This window comes from Petromyzon marinus, assembly GCF_048934315.1.
Source record: "Petromyzon marinus isolate PM22_M1 ecotype Great Lakes invasive population chromosome 80 unlocalized genomic scaffold, UKy_Petmar_22M1.pri1.0 chr80_unloc.2, whole genome shotgun sequence".
NCBI lineage: Eukaryota > Metazoa > Chordata > Hyperoartia > Petromyzontiformes > Petromyzontidae > Petromyzon > Petromyzon marinus.
This window is the reverse complement of record NW_027422630.1, coordinates 953,681-973,525: the sequence shown is the minus strand read 5'-3', so window position 1 is coordinate 973,525 and position 19,845 is coordinate 953,681. Positions and strand designations below refer to the sequence as shown.

General features: G+C 55.2%; 1 protein-coding gene across 1 annotated transcript in view; it reads left to right on the top strand.

Moving 5' to 3' along the window:
- The window catches only part of LOC116937793 (uncharacterized), a 56,813-nt gene that overhangs the window by 21,099 nt on the left and 15,869 nt on the right, over nt 1-19,845 (top strand). The window contains exons 5-8 of the mRNA XM_076058901.1: nt 4,963-5,061; nt 5,889-5,978; nt 10,458-11,642; nt 19,364-19,479. Coding sequence (XP_075915016.1) covers nt 4,963-5,061; nt 5,889-5,978; nt 10,458-11,642; nt 19,364-19,479 — 1,490 coding nt within the window. The remainder of the gene's footprint in view (nt 1-4,962; nt 5,062-5,888; nt 5,979-10,457; nt 11,643-19,363; nt 19,480-19,845) is intronic.

Sequence of the window (19,845 nt, the reverse complement as noted above, 5' to 3'; positions counted from 1 at the left end):
AGTCACTCAGTCACACGCTCACTCAGTCACTCACTCACACGCTCACTCAGTCACTCAGTCACTCAGTCACTCGCTCAGTCACTCACTCACTCAGTCAGTCACACGCTCAGTCAGTCACTCAGTCACTCAGTCACTCGCTCAGTCACTCACTCGCTCACTCAGTCACTCAGTCACTCAGTCACTCGCTCAGTCACTCACTCGCTCACTCACTCACACACTCAGTCAGTCACTCAGTCACTCACTCAGTCACTCACTCAGTCACTCACTCAGTCACTCAGTCACTCACACACTCAGTCACTCACACACTCAGTCAGTCACTCACTCAGTCACTCAGTCACTCAGGGGGCACAGCAGTGGAACCCAGAGATCACCTGGCAACCACTGCCGGTGCATACCCAGTCCCAGGACACGGACATGGTACTCACTCAGTCACTCACTCAGTCACTCAGTCACTCAGTCAGTCACTCAGTCAGTCACTCAGTCAGTCACTCAGTCACACGCTCACTCAGTCACTCACTCACACGCTCACTCAGTCACTCAGTCACTCAGTCACTCGCTCAGTCACTCACTCACTCAGTCAGTCACACGCTCAGTCAGTCACTCAGTCACTCAGTCACTCGCTCAGTCACTCACTCGCTCACTCAGTCACTCAGTCACTCAGTCACTCGCTCAGTCACTCACTCGCTCACTCACTCACACACTCAGTCAGTCACTCAGTCACTCACTCAGTCACTCACTCAGTCACTCACTCAGTCACTCAGTCACTCACACACTCAGTCACTCACACACTCAGTCAGTCACTCACTCAGTCACTCAGTCACTCAGGGGGCACAGCAGTGGAACCCAGAGATCACCTGGCAACCACTGCCGGTGCATACCCAGTCCCAGGACACGGACATGGTACTCACTCAGTCACTCAGTCAGTCACTCAGTCAGTCACTCAGTCACTCAGTCAGTCACTCACTCAGTCAGTCACTCGCTCACTCACTCACACACTCAGTCACTCACTCAGTCAGTCACTCACTCAGTCAGTCACTCAGTCAGTCACTCAGTCACTCAGTCAGTCACTCAGTCAGTCACTCAGTCAGTCACTCAGTCACTCAGTCAGTCACTCAGTCAGTCACTCAGTCAGTCACTCAGTCACACGCTCACTCAGTCACTCACTCACACGCTCACTCAGTCACTCAGTCACTCAGTCACTCGCTCAGTCACTCACTCAGTCACTCACTCAGTCAGTCACACGCTCACTCAGTCACTCACTCACACGCTCACTCAGTCACTCAGTCACTCAGTCAGTCACTCAGTCACGCACTCAGTCACTCACTCAGTCACTCACTCAGTCACTTACTCACACGCTCACTCAGTCAGTCACTCAGTCAGTCAGTCACTCAGTCACTCACTCAGTCAGTCACACACTCAGTCACTCAGTCAGTCAGTCACTCACTCAGTCACTCACTCAGTCACTCAGTCACTCACTCAGTCACTCAGTCAGTCAGTCACTCACTCAGTCACTCACTCAGTCACTCACTCAGTCACTCAGGGGGCACAGCAGTGGAACCCAGAGATCACCTGGCAACCACTGCCGGTGCATACCCAGTCCCAGGACACGGACATGGTACTCACTCAGTCACTCACTCGCTCAGTCACTCAGTCAGTCACTCAGTCAGTCACTCAGTCACTCAGTCAGTCACTCAGTCACTCACTCAGTCAGTCACTCAGTCAGTCACTCAGTCACTCAGTCAGTCACTCAGTCAGTCACTCAGTCACTCAGTCACTCAGTCAGTCGCTCACACGCTCACTCAGTCACTCACTCACACGCTCACTCAGTCACTCAGTCACTCAGTCACATGCTCACTCACTCACTCAGTCACTCACTCAGTCACTCACTCAGTCACTCAGTCACTCACTCACTCACTCAGTCAGTCACTCACTTAGTCATTCACTCAGTCACTCACTCACTCACTCAGTCACTCAGTCAGTCACTCACTCACTCAGTCAGTCACTCAGTCACTCAGGGGGCACAGCAGTGGAACCCAGAGATCACCTGGCAACCACTGCCGGTGCATACCCAGTCCCAGGACACGGACATGGTACTCACTCAGTCACTCAGTCAGTCACTCAGTCACTCAGTCAGTCACTCAGTCAGTCACTCAGTCACTCAGTCAGTCACTCAGTCAGTCACTCAGTCAGTCACTCAGTCAGTCACTCAGTCACTCACTCAGTCACTCAGTCACACGCTCACTCAGTCACTCACTCACACGCTCACTCAGTCACTCACTCACTCAGACACTCGCTCAGTCACTCACTCACTCACTCAGTCACACACTCAGTCACTCACTCACTCACACGCTCACTCAGTCACTCAGTCACTCGCTCAGTCACTCACTCACTCAGTCAGTCAGTCACTCAGTCACTCACTCAGTCACTCAGTCACTCACTCACTCAGTCAGTCAGTCACTCACTCAGTCACTCACTCAGTCACTCAGTCACTCACTCACTCAGTCAGTCACACACTCAGTCACTCACTCAGTCACTCACTCAGTCAGTCACTCACTCAGTCACTCAGTCACTCAGTCAGTCACTCAGTCAGTCACTCAGTCAGTCACTCAGTCACACGCTCACTCAGTCACTCACTCACACGCTCACTCAGTCACTCAGTCACTCAGTCACTCGCTCAGTCACTCACTCACTCAGTCAGTCACACGCTCAGTCACTCACTCAGTCAGTCACTCACTCAGTCACTCACTCAGTCACTCGCTCACTCAGTCACTCACACGCTCACTCAGTCACTCACTCACTCTCACTCACTCAGTCACTCACTCAGTCAGTCACTCGCTCACTCAATCACTCACTCAGTCACTCAGTCACTCACACGCTCACTCAGTCACTCAGTCACTCACTCAATCACTCACTCAGTCACTCACTCAGTCGCTCACTCAGTCAGTCACTCAGTCACTCACACGCTCACTCGCTCACTCAGTCACTCACACGCTCACTCAGTCACTCACTCACTCTCACTCACTCGCTCACTCACTCGCTCAGTCACTCACTCAGTCAGTCACACACTCAGTCACTCACTCAGTCAGTCACTCACTCAGTCACTCACACGCTCACTCAGTCACTCACTCACTCAGTCACTCACACGCTCACTCAGTCACTCACTCACACGCTCACTCAGTCACTCACTCAGTCACTCACTCAGTCAGTCACTCAGTCAGTCAGTCACTCAGTCACTCACACGCTCACTCAGTCACACGCTCACTCAGTCACACGCTCACTCACTCAGTCACTCACTCAGTCACTCACTCACACGTTCACTCAGTCACTCACTCAATCACTCACTCAGTCACTCAGTCACTCACTCACACGCTCACTCAGTCACTCAGTCAATCAGTCACTCAGTCACTCAGTCACACGCTCACTCAGTCACTCAGTCACTCACTCTCACTCACTCACTCAGTCACTCACTCAGTCAGTCACACGCTCACTCAGTCCCTCAATCAGTCACTCACTCAGTCACTCACTCAGTCACACGCTCACTCAGTCAGTCACTCACTCACTCAGTCACTCACACGCTCACTCAGTCACTCAATCACTCACTCTCACTCACTCACTCAATCACTCACTCAGTCAGTCACTCACACGCTCACTCAGTCACTCACTCACTCAGTCACTCACACGCTCACTCAGTCACACGCTCACTCACTCAGTCAGTCACTCAGTCACTCACACGCTCACTCGCTCAGTCACTCACTCAGTCACTCACACAGTCACTCACTCAGTCACTCACTCAGTCACTCACTCAGTCACTCACACGCTCACTCAGTCACTCAATCACTCACTCAGTCACTCACACGCTCACTCAGTCACACGCTCACTCACTCACTCAGTCACTCAGTCACTCACACGCTCACTTGCTCACTCAGTCACTCACACGCTCACTCAGTCACTCACTCACACGCTCACTCAGTCACTCACACGCTCACTCAGTCACTCACTCACACGCTCACTCAGTCACTCACTCAGTCACTCACACGCTCACTCAGTCACTCACTCACACGCTCACTCAGTTACTCACTCAGTCACACGTTCACTCAGTCACTCAGTTACTCACTCAATCACTCACTCACTCAGTCACTCACTGAGTCACTCACTCAGTCACTCTCACTCACTCGCTCAGTCACTCACTCAGTCACACGCTCACTCAGTCACTCACTCAATCACTCACTCAGTCACACGCTCACTCACACACTCACTCACTCACTCAGTCACACGCTCACTCACTCACTCAGTCACACGCTCACTCACACACTCACTCACTCTCACTCACTCAGTCACTCACTCAATCACTCACTGTCACTCACTCAGTCACTCACTCAGTCACACGCTCACTCAGTCACTCAGTCACTCACTCAGTCACTCGCTCACTCACTCAATCACTCACTCAGTCACACGCTCACTCAGTCACTCACTCAGTCACTCACACGCTCACTCACTCAGTCACTCAATCACTCACTCTCACTCACTCAGTCAAACGCTCACTCAGTCACTCACTCACACGCTCACTCAGTCACTCACTCAGTCACTCAATCACTCACTCTCACTCACTCAGTCACATGCTCACTCAGTCACTCACTCACACGCTCACTCAGTCACTCACTCAGTCACTCACTCACTCACTCAGTCACACGCTCATCAGTCAGTCACTCACTCACACGCACGCTTACTCACTCAGTCACACACTCACTCACCCACTCACTCACTCACCCACTCACCCACCAACCCACCCACTCACTCACCCACCCACTCACCCACTCACACACTCACTCACTCACCCACTCACCCACTCACTCACTCACCCACCAACCCACTCACCCACTCACTCACCCACTCACTCACCACCCACTCACTGACTCACCCACCCACTCACCCACCCACTCACCCCCCACCCACCCACCCCAGCTGTTAAGGTTCCCACTGCCGGACTGTCCCAAGTACGAGCGCCTCATGGAGGAGACGCGGCAGAGTGAGGAGTGGAGACACGCGGAGGCTGTGAACAAGGTGGAGACACGGGGAGACACGGGGAGACACGGGGGGAGACACGGGGAGTCACGGGGAGACACGGGGGGAGACACGGGGGAGACACGGTGAGACGCGGCAGAGTGAGCAGTGGAGACATGCGGAGGCTGTGAACAAGGTGGAGACACGGGGAGACACGGGGGGAGACACGGGGAGACACGGGGGAGACACGGGGAGACACGGGGGAGACACGGGGAGACACGGGGGAGACACGGGGAGACACGTGGGAGACACGGGGAGACACGGGGGAGACACGGGGAGGCACGGGGGAGACACGGGGAGACACGGGGGGAGACACGGGGGGAGACACGGGGAGACACGGGGGTGAGTGAGCAGTGGAGACACGCGGAGGCTGTGAACAAGGTGGAGACACGGGGAGACACGGGGGAGACACGGGGGAGACACGCGGAGGCTGTGAACAAGGTGGAGACACGGGGAGACACGGGGGGGAGACACGGGGGGGAGACACGGGGAGACACAGGGGAGACACGGGGAGACACGGGGAGACACGGGGGAGACACGCGGAGGCTGTGAACAAGGTGGAGACCCCGAGAGACACGGGGTGACACGGGGGAGACACGCGGAGACACGGGGGAAATACTTGGAGACACGTGGAGACACGGGGAGACACGGAGGAGACGCAGTGAGATGGGGGGAGACACGGGGGGAGGGAAGGAGACACGGGGAGTCTGCCACCCCCATGCCCCCCCCCTACGTGACCCCCCCCCCACGTGACCCCCCCACGTGATCCCTCCCCCTGTGCCCCCCCCCCCCCACGTGACCCCCTCCCCCCCCACGTGACCCCCCAGGAATTCCTGCAGTTTGTGGGCGCTGCGTCCGGTTTGAGCGACATGGGTCTAGACAAAGCGTGGCAGCTGTACGACACTCTGTACGTGCAGGTGAGATGCTCACCACTCACTCACCACTCACTCACCACTCTCACTCACCACTCACTCACTCACCCACTCACTCACCCACTCACCCACCCACTCACCCACTCACCCACTCACTCACTCACCACTCACTCACCCACTCACTCACTCACCCACTCACTCACCACTCACTCACTCACTCACCCACTCACTCACCCACCCACTCACCCACCCACTCACCCACTCACTCACTCACTCACCCACTCACTCACTCACCCACTCACTCACCCACCCACTCACCCACTCACCCACTCACTCACATGGGTCTAGACAAAGCGTGGCAGCTGTACGACACTCTGTACGTGCAGGTGAGCTGCTCACCACTCACTCACCACTCACTCACCACTCTCACTCACCACTCACTCACTCACCCACTCACTCACCCACTCACCCACCCACTCACCCACTCACCCACTCACTCACTCACCACTCACTCACCCACTCACTCACTCACCCACTCACTCACCACTCACTCACTCACTCACCCACTCACTCACCCACCCACTCACCCACCCACTCACCCACTCACTCACTCACTCACCCACTCACCCACTCACCCACCCACTCACCCACTCACTCACTCACTCACCCACTCACTCACCCACCCACTCACCCACTCACCCACTCACCCACTCACTCACATGGGTCTAGACAAAGCGTGGCAGCTGTACGACACTCTGTACGTGCAGGTGAGCTGCTCACCACTCACTCACCACTCACTCACCACTCTCACTCACCACTCACTCACTCATCCACTCATTCATCCAATCACTCACCCACTCACTCACTCAGTCACTCACTCACTCACTCACCCACTCACTCACTCACCCACTCACTCACTCACCCACCCACTCACTCACTCAATCACCCACTCACCCACTCACTCACTCACCACTCACTCACCCACTCACTCACCCACTCACTCACCCACTCACTCACTCACCCACTCACTCACTCATCCACTCACTCACTCAACCACTCACTCACTCACTCACCCACTCACCCGCTCACCTGCGCACTCACCCACTCACCCACTCACTCACCCACCCACTCACCCACCCACTCACCCACTCACCCGCTCACTCACCCACCCATTCACTCACTCACCCAGGTACCCACTCACCCGCTCACTCACCCACTCACTCACTCACTCACCCACTCACCCACTCACACACTCACTCACTCACCCACTCACTCACTCACCACTCACTCACCCACTCACTCACCCACTCACCCACTCACTCACTCACTCACCCACTCACCCACTCACTCACTCACCACTCACCCACTCACTCACTCACCCACTCACTCACCCACTCACTCACTCACCCACCCACCCACTCACCCACCCACTCACCCTCTGTGCAGAGTCTCCACAACCTGTCTCTCTGTGTGTCTCTCTGTGTCTCTCCCTGTGTCTCCCTGTGTCTCTCCCTGTCTCTCTCTGTGTCTCTCTGTGTCTCTCCCTGTGTCTCCCTGTGTCTCTGTGTGTCTTCCTGTGTCTCTGCAGAGATTACACAACTTGTCTCTCTCTGTGTCTCCCTGTGTCTCCCTGTGTCTCTCTCTGTGTCTCTCCCTGTGTCTCCCTGTGTCTCCCTGTGTCTCTCTCTGTGTCTCTCGCTGTGTCTCCCTGTGTCTCCCTGTGTCTCTGTGTGTCTCTGTGTGTCTCCCTGTGTCTCTCTGTGTCTCTGTGTGTCTCTGTGTGTCTCCCTGTGTCTCTCTGTGTGTCTCCCTGTCTCTCCCTCTCTGTCTCCCTGTGTCTCCCTGTGTCTCCCTGTGTCTCCCTGTGTCTCTCTCTGTGTCTCTCCCTGTGTCTCCCTGTGTCTCCCTGTGCCTCTGTGTGTCTCTGTGTGTCTCCCTGTTTCTCTCTGTCTCTGTGTGTCTCTGTGTGTCTCCCTGTGTCTCTCTGTGTGTCTCCCTGTGTCTCTGCAGAGATTACACAACTTGTCTCTCTCTGTGTCTCCCTGTGTCTCCCTGTGTCTCTCTCTGTGTCTCTCCCTGTGTCTCCCTGTGTCTCCCTGTGTCTCTCTCTGTGTCTCTCCCTGTGTCTCCCTGTGTCTCCCTGTGTCTCTGTGTGTCTCTGTGTGTCTCCCTGTGTCTCTCTGTGTCTCTGTGTGTCTCTGTGTGTCTCCCTGTGTCTCTCTGTGTGTCTCCCTGTCTCTTTCTCTCTGTCTCCCTGTGTCTCCCTGTGTCTCCCTGTGTCTCTCTCTGTGTCTCTCCCTGTGTCTCCCTGTGTCTCCCTGTGCCTCTGTGTGTCTCTGTGTGTCTCCCTGTTTCTCTCTGTGTCTCTGTGTGTCTCTGTGTGTCTCCCTGTGTCTCTCTGTGTGTCTCCCTGTGTCTCTGCAGAGATTACACAACTTGTCTCTCTCTGTGTCTCCCTGTGTCTCCCTGTATCTCTCTCTTTGTCTCTCCCTGTGTCTCCCTGTGTCCCTCTCTGTGTCTCTCCCTGTGTCTCCCTGTGTCTCCGTGTGTCTCTCTCTGTGTCTCTCCCTGTGTCTCCCTGTGCCTCTGTGTGTCTCTGTGTGTCTCCCTGTTTCTCTCTGTGTCTCTGTGTGTCTCTGTGTGTCTCTGTGTGTCTCCCTGTGTCTCTCTGTGTGTCTCCCTGTGTCTCTGCAGAGATTACACAATTTGTCTCTCTCTGTGTCTCCCTGTGTCTCCCTGTGTCTCTCTCTGTGTCTCTCCCTGTGTCTCCCTGTGTCTCCCTGTGTCTCTCACTGTGTCTCTCCCTGTGTCTCCCTGTGTCTCCCTGTGTCTCTGTGTGTCTCTGTGTGTCTCCCTGTGTCTCTCTCTCTGTCTCCCTGTGTCTCTCTCTGTGTCTCCCCGTGTCTCTCTGTCTCCCTGTGTCTCTCCTTTTGTCTCTCTCTGTATCTCTCTCTGTGTCTCCCTGTGTCTCTCTGTAGAGTCTCCACAACCTGTCTCTTCCTGTGTCTCCCTGTGTCTCCCTGTGTCTCTCTCTGTGTCTCTCCCTGTGTCTCCCTGTGTCTCCGTTTGTCTCTGTGCAGAGTCTCCACAACCTGTTTCTCCCTGTGTCTCCCTGTGTCTCCCTGTGTCTCTGTGTGTTTCTTTGTGTCTCTCTGTGTCTCTGTGTGTCTCTGTGTGTCTCTCTGTGTCTCTCTGTGTGTCTCCCTGTGTCTCTCTCTCTGTCTCCCTGTGTCTCTGTCTGTGTCTCCCCGTGTCTCTCTGTGTCTCCCTGTGTCTCTCCCTGTATCTCTCTCTGTGTCTCTCTCTGTGTCTCCCTGTGTCTCTCTGTAGAGTCTCCACAACCTGTCTCTCCCTGTGTCTCCCTGTGTCTCCCTGTGTCTCCCTGTGTCTCTGTGCAGAGTCTCCACAACCTGTCTCTTCCTGTGTCTCCCTGTGTCTCTCCGCAGAGTCTCCACAACGTGTCTCTCCCTGTGTCTCCCTGTGTCTCCCTGTGTCTCCCTGTGTCTCTCCTTGTGTCTCCCTGAGTCTCCCTGTGTCTCTGTATGTCCGTAGAGTCTCCACAACCTGTCTCTCCCTGTGTCTCCCTGTGTCTCTCTGTTTCTCCCTGTGTCTCTGTGCAGAGTCTCCACAACCTGTCTCTCCCTGTGTCTCCCTGTGTCTCCCTGTGTCTCCCTCTGTGTCTATCCGTGTCTCCCTGTGTCTGCGTGCAGAGTCTCCACAACCTATCTCTTCCTGTGTCTCCCTGTCTCTCCCCGTGTCTCCCTGTGTCTCTGTGTCTCTCCGCAGAGTCTCCACAACCTGTCTCTCCCTGTGTCTCCCTGTGTCTCTCTGTGTCTCCCTGTCTCTGTGCAGAGTCTCCACAACCTGTCTCTCCCTGTGTCTCCCTGTGTCTCTGTGTCTCCCTGTGTCTCCCTGTGTCTCTGTGCAGAGTGTCCACAACCTGTGTCTCCCTGTGTCTCCCTGTGTCTCTGTGTCTCCCTGTGTCTCCCTGTCTCTCCGCAGAGTCTCCAAAACCTGTCTCTCTCTGTGTCTCCCTGTGTCTCCCTGTGTCTCCCTGTGTCTCCCTCTGTGTCTCTGTGTCTCTGTGCAGAGTCTCCACAACCTATCTCTCCCTGTGTCTCCCTGTGTCTCTCTGGGTCTCCCCGTGTCTCCCTGTGTCTCCCTGTGTCTCTCCGCAGAGTCTCCACAACCTGTCTCCCTGTCTCTCCCTGTGTCTCCCTGTGTCTCTGTGTCTCCTTGTGTCTCCGTGTGTCTCTGTGCAGAGTCTCCACAACCTGTCTCCCTGTGTCTCCCTGTGTCTCCCTGTGTCTCTCCGCAGAGTCTCCACAACCTGTCTCTCTCTGTGTCTCCCTGTGTCTCTGTGTCTCTCCGTGTCTCCCTGTGTCTCCCTGTGTCTCTCAGCAGAGTCTCCACAACCTGTCTCCCTGTGTCTCCCTGTGTCTCTGTGTCTCTCCACTGTGTCTCCACAACCTGTCTCTCCCCGCGTCTCCCTGTGTCTCCCTGTGTCTCTGTGTCTCTGTGCAGAGTGTCCACAACCTGTCTCTCCCCGCCTGGGCTCTCTCCGCTGATGTCCTCCCCAGACTCCGCTCTCTCCCTGTGTCTCCCTGTGTCTCTGTGTCTCCCTGTATCTCCCTGTGTCTGCGTGCAGAGTCTCCACAACCTGTCTCTCCCTGTCTCTGTGCAGAGTCTCCGCAACCTGTCTCTCCCTGTGTCTCCCTGTCTCTCCCTGTGTCTCTCCGCAGAGTCTCCACAACCTGTGTATCCCTGTGTCTCCCTGTGTCTCCCTGTGTCTCTCCGCAGAGTCTCCACAACCTGTCTCTCTCTGTGTCTCCCCGTGTCTCCCTGTGTCTCCCTGTGTCTCCCTGTGTCTCTCCGCAGAGTGTCCACAACCTGTCTCTCCCTGTGTCTCTCTGTGTCTCTCTGTGTCTCCGTGTGTCTCTCTGCAGAGTGTCCACAACCTGTCTCTCCCTGTGTCTCCCTGTGTCTCCCTGTGTCTCTGTGCAGAGTCTCCACAACCTGTCTCTCTCTGTGTCTCCCTGTGTCTCCCTGTGTCTCCCTGTGTCTCTGTGCAGAGTGTCCACAACCTGTCTCTCCCTGTGTCTCTCTGTGTCTCTCTGTGTCTCCGTGTGTCTCTCTGCAGAGTGTCCACAACCTGTCTCTCCCTGTGTCTCCCTGTGTCTCCCTGTGTCTCTGTGCAGAGTCTCCACAACCTGTGTCTCCCTGTCTCTGTGCAGAGTGTCCACAACCTGTCTCTCCCTGTGTCTCCCTGTGTCTCTGTGTCTCCCTGTGTCTCCCTGTGTCTCCCTGTGTCTCTTCGCAGAGTGTCCACAACCTGTCTCTCTCTCTGTCTCTCTCTGTGTCTCTGTGCAGAGTCTCCACAACCTGTCTCTCCCTGTCTCGCCCCGTGTCTCCCTGTGTCTCCCTGTGTCTCTCCGCAGAGTGTCCACAACCTGTCTCTCCCCGCCTGGGCTCTCCGCTGATGTCCTGCCCAGACTCCGCTCTCTCCCTGTGTCTCCCTGTGTCTCCCTGTGTCTCTCCGTGTCTCCCTGTGTCTCCCTGTGTCTCTGTGTCTCCCTGTGTCTCTCCGCAGAGTCTCCACAACTTGTCTCTCTTTCTGTCTCTCCCTGTGTCTCTGTGCAGAGTCTCCACAACCTGTCTCTCCCTGTCTCGCCCCGTGTCTCCCTGTGTCTCCCTGTGTCTCTCCGCAGAGTGTCCACAACCTGTCTCTCCCCGCCTGGGCTCTCTCCGCTGATGTCCTGCCCAGACTCCGCTCTCTCTCCGCGCTCGACCTCCTGTTCATGTTCGGAGGCTTCAAGCCGCAGGAGAAGAGCAGGCTTCAGGGGGGTGAGTAGGCCTCACCATCCCTACCACCATCACCGCCACCACCAACACAATCACTACCATCATCACCATCATCACCGCCACCATCATCACCGCCACCATCACCATCGTCACCGCCATCATCACCACCACCATCACCATCATCTCGACCTCCTGTTAATGTTCGGAGGCTTCAAGCCGCAGGAGAAGAGCAGGCTTCAGGGGGGTGAATAGGCCTCACCATCCCTACTACCATCACCGCCACCACCAACACAATCACTACCATCATCACCATCATCACCACCACCATCACCACCGCCATCATCACCACTGCCATCATCACCATCATCTCGACCTCCTGTTCATGTTCGGAGGCTTCAAGCCGCAGGAGAAGAGCAGGCTGCAGGGGGGTGAATAGGCCTCGCCATCACTACCATCATCACCATCACCATCATCACTACCACCATCACCACCATCACCACCACCATCACCATCACCACCATCACCATCAACACCATCATCACCATCATCACCATCATCTCGACCTCCTGTTCATGTTCGGAGGCTTCAAGCCGCAGGAGAAGAGCAGGCTGCAGGGGGGTGAGTAGGCCTCGCCATCACTACCATCATCACCATCAACATCATCACTACCACCATCACCGCCATCACCGCCACCAGCACCATCATCATCATCATCACCGCCACGATCACCATCATCACCGCCACCACCATCATCACCGCCAACATCATCATCATCACCGCCACCATCACCACCACCAACACCATCCCTACCATCAACACCATCATCACCGCCATCATCACCATCATCACCCCCATCATCATCACCGCCATCATCACTGCCATCACCACCGCCATCATCACCTCCATCATCATCGCCACTGCCATCATGATGGTGATGGTGGTGTTGGTGGTGGTGGTGATGATGGTGGTGATGATGGTGATGGTGTTGATGGGGATGATGGTGATAATGGTGGTGTTGGTGATGGTAGTGATGGTGATGGTTGTGGTGATGGTTGTGGTGATGATGGTGGTGATGATGGTGATGGTGTTGGTGGTGGTGATGGTTGTGGTGATGATGGTGGCGATGATGGTGATGGTGTTGGTGGTGGTGATGGTGATGGTTGTGGTGATGATGGTGGTGATGATGGTGATGGTGTTGGTGGTGATGGTGATGGTTGTGGTGATGATGGTGATGGTGGTGTTGGTGATGGTAGTGATGGTGATGGTTGTGGTGATGGTTGTGGTGATGATGGTGGTGATGATGGTGTTGGTGATGGTGATGGTGATGGTTGTGGTGATGATGGTGGTGATGATGGTGATGGTGTTGGTGGTGGTGGTGATGGTGATGGTTGTGGTGATGATGGTGATGATGGTGGTGATGGTGGTGATGGTGATGGTGGTGATGATGGTGGTGAAGATGGTGATGGTGTTGATGGTGATGGTGTTGATGGTGATGATGGTGATGGTGTTGATGATGATGGTGGTGATGGTGGTGATGGTGTTGATGGGGATGATGGTGATGGTGTTGATGGGGGTGATGGTGGTGTTGATGGTGATGGTGGTGATGATGTGTGCAGGAAAGTTGGTGGGCTACGTGATGGGGAACCTCACAGCCTCAGCCAATGGGAGCTCTCCGCTGCGATTACAGCTCCTCTCTGCAGTACGCACACAGACACACACACACACAGACACACACACACAGACACACACACAGACACACACACACACAGACACACAACAACAACAACCGCCATTCGCCACTAAGTGGCGGTGATGTTACCACGACGCTTGTGCCAGGCCATGTGCACCTTGAGGCCACGTGAAGTGTCGAACGCCTGCGGGCAGGAGGTCACGGGGCAGACCCAGGTGCCACGGGTCGACTGACTGAGATGACTGGCTGATGCACCACCTGTGCCCCCTACTGTGCCAACCTGCTGTGCTTTAGCTACCCGGCGCTCCGCTCGTTGTTGTGAGCGTTGCTCCTCCGCCCTCCAGTGTTGTTGGAGGGTGACTGACTCCAACTGCCCAGTAGCGTCCTTCACGAGCCTCCTCCACAGAGGCCGATCTTGACATCGCTGGTACCAGTCATCGGCAAGTCCACTCAGCTCCATGTCCTCCTGTACCACATCACTCCATCTCTTCTATAGCCTGTGCCGCGCCCGTTTAGCCCCCTCAATCCGGCCGAACAAAAGCTGTTTAAGCATGCGGTGGCTAGGCATGCGGGCTACATGACCCAGCCAACGCAGCCTTGCCTACCGGAGGAGCTCACCGATGGGACCGTGCCCAGATCTTTCAAGGATTTGTGGGCTCCTCACACAATCCAGTCTGGTTAAACCCAGGATGGATCGTAGGCAGGCCAGCCTAAATGTTTCTAACCGGCGAAGATGTTCCATTAGGGGGGTCCACGTTTTGCAAGCGTAGAGAAGGGAGGGAATGACCATGGCCGAGAAGACCTGAAGCTTAGTGCAGAGCGACAGACCAGGTAGCTTCCACACAGCGTTACGCAACCGATGAAAAGATATTGCCGCTCGACTGATTCGGAGTGAGACCTCTGCTGTTAAACTGGAGCCGGTCATGAGCACACTGCCCAGTTATGGGAAACTCTCCACTCTCTCCACAACTGCCCCATCACCGATTGGGAGTTGTGGGGGTGGAGTGTCCGATGGTACAAAATACCCAGGCAGGTGCTTAGTTTTGGTGGGGCTGATGGTAAGGCCCCACCTCTTAGTGGCACGCTCCAGTCTCAGCAGCAGCGTCTCACACACGTACATGCAAAAACGTATACGGAAACACGTACACACACACCTACATGCATGTGTGAGCGTGTGCAAGTGTGTATGTGTGTATGTGTTTGTTTGTCTGTGTGTCTGTGTGTGTGTGTCTGTGTGTGTGTGAGTCTGTTTGTGTGTCTGTGTGTGTGTGTGTGTCTGTCCGGCAAACCAACCCTCTACCTCCTCGCGGTGCCGGACGGGCAACTCTGTCGTGGACAGTGCTGTGGGGGGAGGTCCAATTATGATTGGCTCCTCCCTTCATGGCGTCTGTGACCACCACAGTGGCTTAACGGGGGCTCTGGACGGGTGCGAGGGGCTAGTAACCCCTCCACCTTCAATAAATTTCCATGAAACTACGACTTAAATATGTAACTAATAAGCTTGTGCCGGAGGCCCTGGGGGGACAGTTGTCTATGATGTCTCCTGGCCAAACCCCAATTGGCGGAGCCAGGAGATTGAATCTTTACCCTCGGGGCTCCTCCAGAAACAACGAAAAGCCACTACGGATGGCCACGTGGAATGTTCGAATGCTCACTGCGGAGGAGAGGCTGCCACTCCTCTTGTCGGGAGCTGGACCGGTACCGCCTGGATCTCTGTGGCATTCAGGAGGTCCGGTGACCGGTTCTGGCTCCTGCCACCATGAGGGGTGGACAGTCCTCTACTCGGGGCAGCAGACTGCCAAACAACAGGGTGTGGCTCTTCTTTTGAACAAAAGAATGAAAGGAGCGTGGGAGCTTGGCGGTGAGGTGTGGGAAGCTGTAAGCCCCAGGCTACTTTGGGCTCGCCTTCCCATCAATCAGAGGCGAGGATTGGTGGTCGTGGTTACTTATGCCCCCACCGAAGACGAACATCCGTGGAGGGATGCAGGCAAAGCCAATGAGTCAGATGCCTTCTATGACCTCCTGTCACAGGTGCTGGCTAAAGTGGCCCCTTAGGATAGGGTCATCTTGTTGGGTGACTTCAATGCCCGAGTTGGTCATGATGCTGGCACCTGGTCTGGAGTGATTGGAGGGCATGGGCAAGATCAGCTCAATAACAACGGTAGAAGGCTGCTAGATTTTTGTGCAGCCCATGGGCTTGTCATTACCAACACGCTGTTCCGGCATAGGCGCATCCACACAACATCATGGATGCATGCCGTGTCCAAGCAAGAACATCTGCTGGACTACATAGTGACGGACCAGCAGATGCGAGCCCATGTCCTTGACACCAGGACCTACCGTGGAGCTGATCTGCCCTCTGACCATCGACTAGTCATCTGTAAGATGCGCCTGCCATTCTTCCGCTCCGGTGGTGGATGTACACCCAGGACCCCATTCCAACCTAAAGTGGCCTGGTCTCAGTTATCTGATGAAAGTTGCAAGCGAGAATTTCATCATCGCTTGCGGCTGGGCTTGGCATCGTCCCCCACTCCTCCTGATGTCGAGGGTAAATGGGCGAGGTTTAGGACTGTGACTCATGCAGCTGCAATGGCTGCTTTGGGTACGCGGTCCAGACCTCCCCAGAGACCCTGGCTGACAGAGGAGGTGTTCAGGATGTTTGAGAAAAAGCAACAGGCCCACTGTCATCGGCTACAGAATCCCACGTCAGAGAATGAGGAGGCTTTTACCGCAGCCTTCGCTCGGAGGTTCGGAGAGCCGTGAGGCGCTGCAAGGATGGGTGGTGGTCGCAGGTTGCTGAGGAGATGGAGTCTGCCTCAGTGGCCCGTGATCACAAATCTCTATTTAACTCCATCAAAAAAGTAACCTGCAGCACCACACCAATTACCATCATTAGGGGAAAAAACGGTGATCCAATCTCCGACTCCCAGGAACAGGTTTGCAGATTTTGCTGAGTATTTCTGTGAAGTCCTGGGGCAGGGGAAATCCCTCAGCCAGGTAAACATCGTGGCACAAAGTGAGGATGACCCTGCTGAGGCTGCGGTGCCTCAAATATTGGAAGAAGTCACCCTCTGTGAGTGGCTGGCTGAGGTGCCATCTGTTGAGGAAGTACTGAAGGCGATCTGGAGTCTGAGACCAGGAAAGGCAGCGGGCAGAGATGATCTCCCAAGCGAAATGCTGAGGGAGGGCGGCGTTTGTGCACAGACTGCCCTATATGACATCATAACAACAGTCTGGACCAATGGACGGGTTCCGCAGGATTGGAAGGATGCCCTGGTGGTCCCCCTCTTTAAGAAGGGGGACCGCACAGACTGTAACAACTACAGGGGCATCTCACTCCTCAGTGTGCCGGGAAAGGTCCTGGCAAAGATTACTCAACATCGCCTTGCCAGGCATGCTGAGGGAGAGGCTTGCGGAGCCCTAATGCGGTTTCAGGAAAGGGTGGTCCTGCACAGATGCCATGTTTTCTGTCCGTCTGCTACAGCAGAGGTGTAGGGAATTCCAGCAAGACCTACATCTCTGCTTTATTGACCTGGTCAAGGCCTATGATACCATCAGTAGGCCTGGGCTCTGGGTTGTTCTTCATGCTTTTGGAGTCCCTGACCCTCTGCTCACGATCATTAAGGACCTTCATGATGGTGAGCGGGCCCGGGTAAAACTACGTGGCCGGGAGTCCGAGCCATTCCCTGTTAACCTTGGGGTGCGACAGGGATGTCCTCTGGCTCCCACATTATTTAACATCTATTTTGACCACGTATTTCGTGAAGCCTTCAATAGCTGTACCGGGGGAATCTCCATATGGTACAGATATAATGGGAGGCTGATCGACGCCCGGGTGCGGTCAAGGGATGGCTCCCTATTGCTCAACCACGTTATGTATGCTGATGATTTGGTAATAGCTGCTCATTCAGAGGAGTTGGAGACGCTGCTGCTGAGACTGGAGCGTGCCACTAAGAGGTGGGGCCTTACCATCAGCCCCACCAAAACTAAGCACCTGCCTGGGTATTTTGTACCATCGGACACTCCACCCCCACAACTCCCAATCGGTGATGGTGCAGTTGTGGAGAGAGTGGAGAGTTTCCCATACCTAGGCAGTGTGCTTATGACTGGCTCCAGTTTAACAGCAGAGGTCTCACTCCGAATCAGTCGAGTGGCAATATCTTTTCATCGGTTGCGTAACGCTGTGTGGAAGCTACCTGGTCTGTCGCTCCGCACTAAGCTTCAGGTGTTCTCGGCCACGGTCATTCTGGACTGGATTGTGTGAGGAGCTCACAAATCCTTGAAAGATCTGGACAAGGTCCCATCGGTGAGCTCCTCCGGCAGGCAAGGCTGCGATGGCTGAGTCATGTAGCCCGCATGCCCAGCCACCGCATGCCGAAACAGCTTTTGTTCGGCCGGATTGAGGGGGCTAAGCGGGCGCGGCACGGGCTAGAGAAGAGATGGAGTGATGTGATACAGGAGGACGTGGAGCTGAGTGGACTTGCCGATGACTGGTACCAGCGGTGTCAAGATCGGCCTCTGTGGAGGAGGCTCGTGAAGGACGCTACTGAGCAGTTGGAGGCAGTTGCCCTCCAACAACAACGGAGGGCGGAGGAGCGACGCTCACAACAACGAGCGGAGCGCCGGGTGGCTAAAGCACAGCAGGTTAGCACAGTAGGGGGCACAGGTGGTGCATCAGCCAGTCATCTCAGTCAGTCGACCCGTGGCACCTGGGTCTGCCCCGTGACCTCCTGCCAGCGGGCGTTCGACACTTCACGTGGCCTCAGGGTGCACATAGCCTGGCACAAGCGTCGTGGTGACATCACCGCCACTTAGTGGCGAATGGCGGTTGTTGTTGTTGTGTGTGTGTATCTGTGTGTGTGTGTGTCTGTGTGTATGTGTGTAGCTACCTGAGTCACCTGTGTGTGTGTGTCTGTGTGTGTGTGTGTCTGTGTGTGTCTGTGTATCTGTGTGTATCTGTGTGTGTGTGTGTGTCTGTGTGTATGTGTGTAGCTACCTGAGTCACCTGTGTGTGTGTGTGTGTCTGTGTGTGTGTGTCTGTGTGTGTCTGTGTATCTGTGTGTATCTGTGTGTGTGTGTAGCTACCTGAGTCACCTGTGTGTGTGTATGTGTGTGTGTCTGTGTGTCTGTGTGTGTGTGTCTCTCCCTGTGCCCCAGCACGACACAACGCTGGCGGCTGTGTCTCTGTGTGTGTGTGTGTCTGTGTCTGTGTGTGTCTGTGTGTGTGTGTCTGTGTATCTGTGTGTGTGTCTGTGTGTCTCTGTGTGTCTGTGTGTGTGTCTCTGTGTGTCTGTGTGTGTGTGTGTGTGTATCTGTGTGTGTATCTGTGTGTGTGTCTGTGTGTGTGTCTGTATCTGTGTGTGTGTGTGTATCTGTGTGTGTGTGTATCTGTGTGTGTGTGTCTGTGTGTGTGTGTGTGTCCCAGCACGACACAACGCTGGCGGCTGTGTGTATCTGTGTGTGTCTGTGTGTGTGTGTAGCTACCTGAGTCACCTGTGTGTGTGTGTGTGTGTCTGTGTGTGTGTGTATCTGTGTGTGTCTGTGTGTGTGTAGCTACCTGAGTCACCTGTGTGTGTGTGTGTATCTGTGTGTGTGTGTATCTGTGTGTGTGTGTCTGTGTGTGTGTGTGTATCTGTGTGTGTGTATCTATGTGTATCTGTGTGTGTGTCTGTGTGTGTGTGTGTGTCCCAGCACGACACAACGCTGGCGGCTGTGTGTATCTGTGTGTGTCTGTGTGTGTGTGTGTGTAGCTACCTGAGTCACCTGTGTGTGTGTGTCTGTGTGTGTGTGTGTGTCTGTGTGTGTGTCTGTGTGTGTGTGTGTAGCTACCTGAGTCACCTGTGTGTGTGTGTCTGTGTGTGTGTGTGTGTCTGTGTGTGTGTCTGTGTGTGTGTGTGTAGCTACCTGAGTCACCTGTGTGTGTGTCTGTGTGTCCCAGCACGACACAACGCTGGCGGCTGTGCTCTCCGCCTTCTCCGCCCTCTCCGGCGACGCCTCCTCACTGCCTCCCTACGCCGCCGCCCTCCTCATCGAACTCCTCGTCCATAGCAACGGGTACCTCGTCGCCGCGGCGACCGCGTGCCTCGTCGTCGTAGCAACCGCGGTGTTTGTCGTAGCAGCACCAGCAGCATCGTCATAGCAACCGCGGTCTTCATCGTCATAGCAACCGCGGTCTTCATCGTCATAGCAACCGCGGTCTTCATCGTCATGGCAACCGCGGTCTTCATCGTCATGGCAACCGCGGTCTTCATCGTCATATCAACCGCGGTCTTCATCGTCATAGCAACCGCGGTCTACATCGTCATAGCAACCGCGGTCTTCATCGTCATAGCAACCGCCGTCTTCATCGTCATAGCAACCACGGTCTTCATCGTCATAGCAACCGCGGTCTTCATCGTCATGGCAACCGCAGTCTTCATC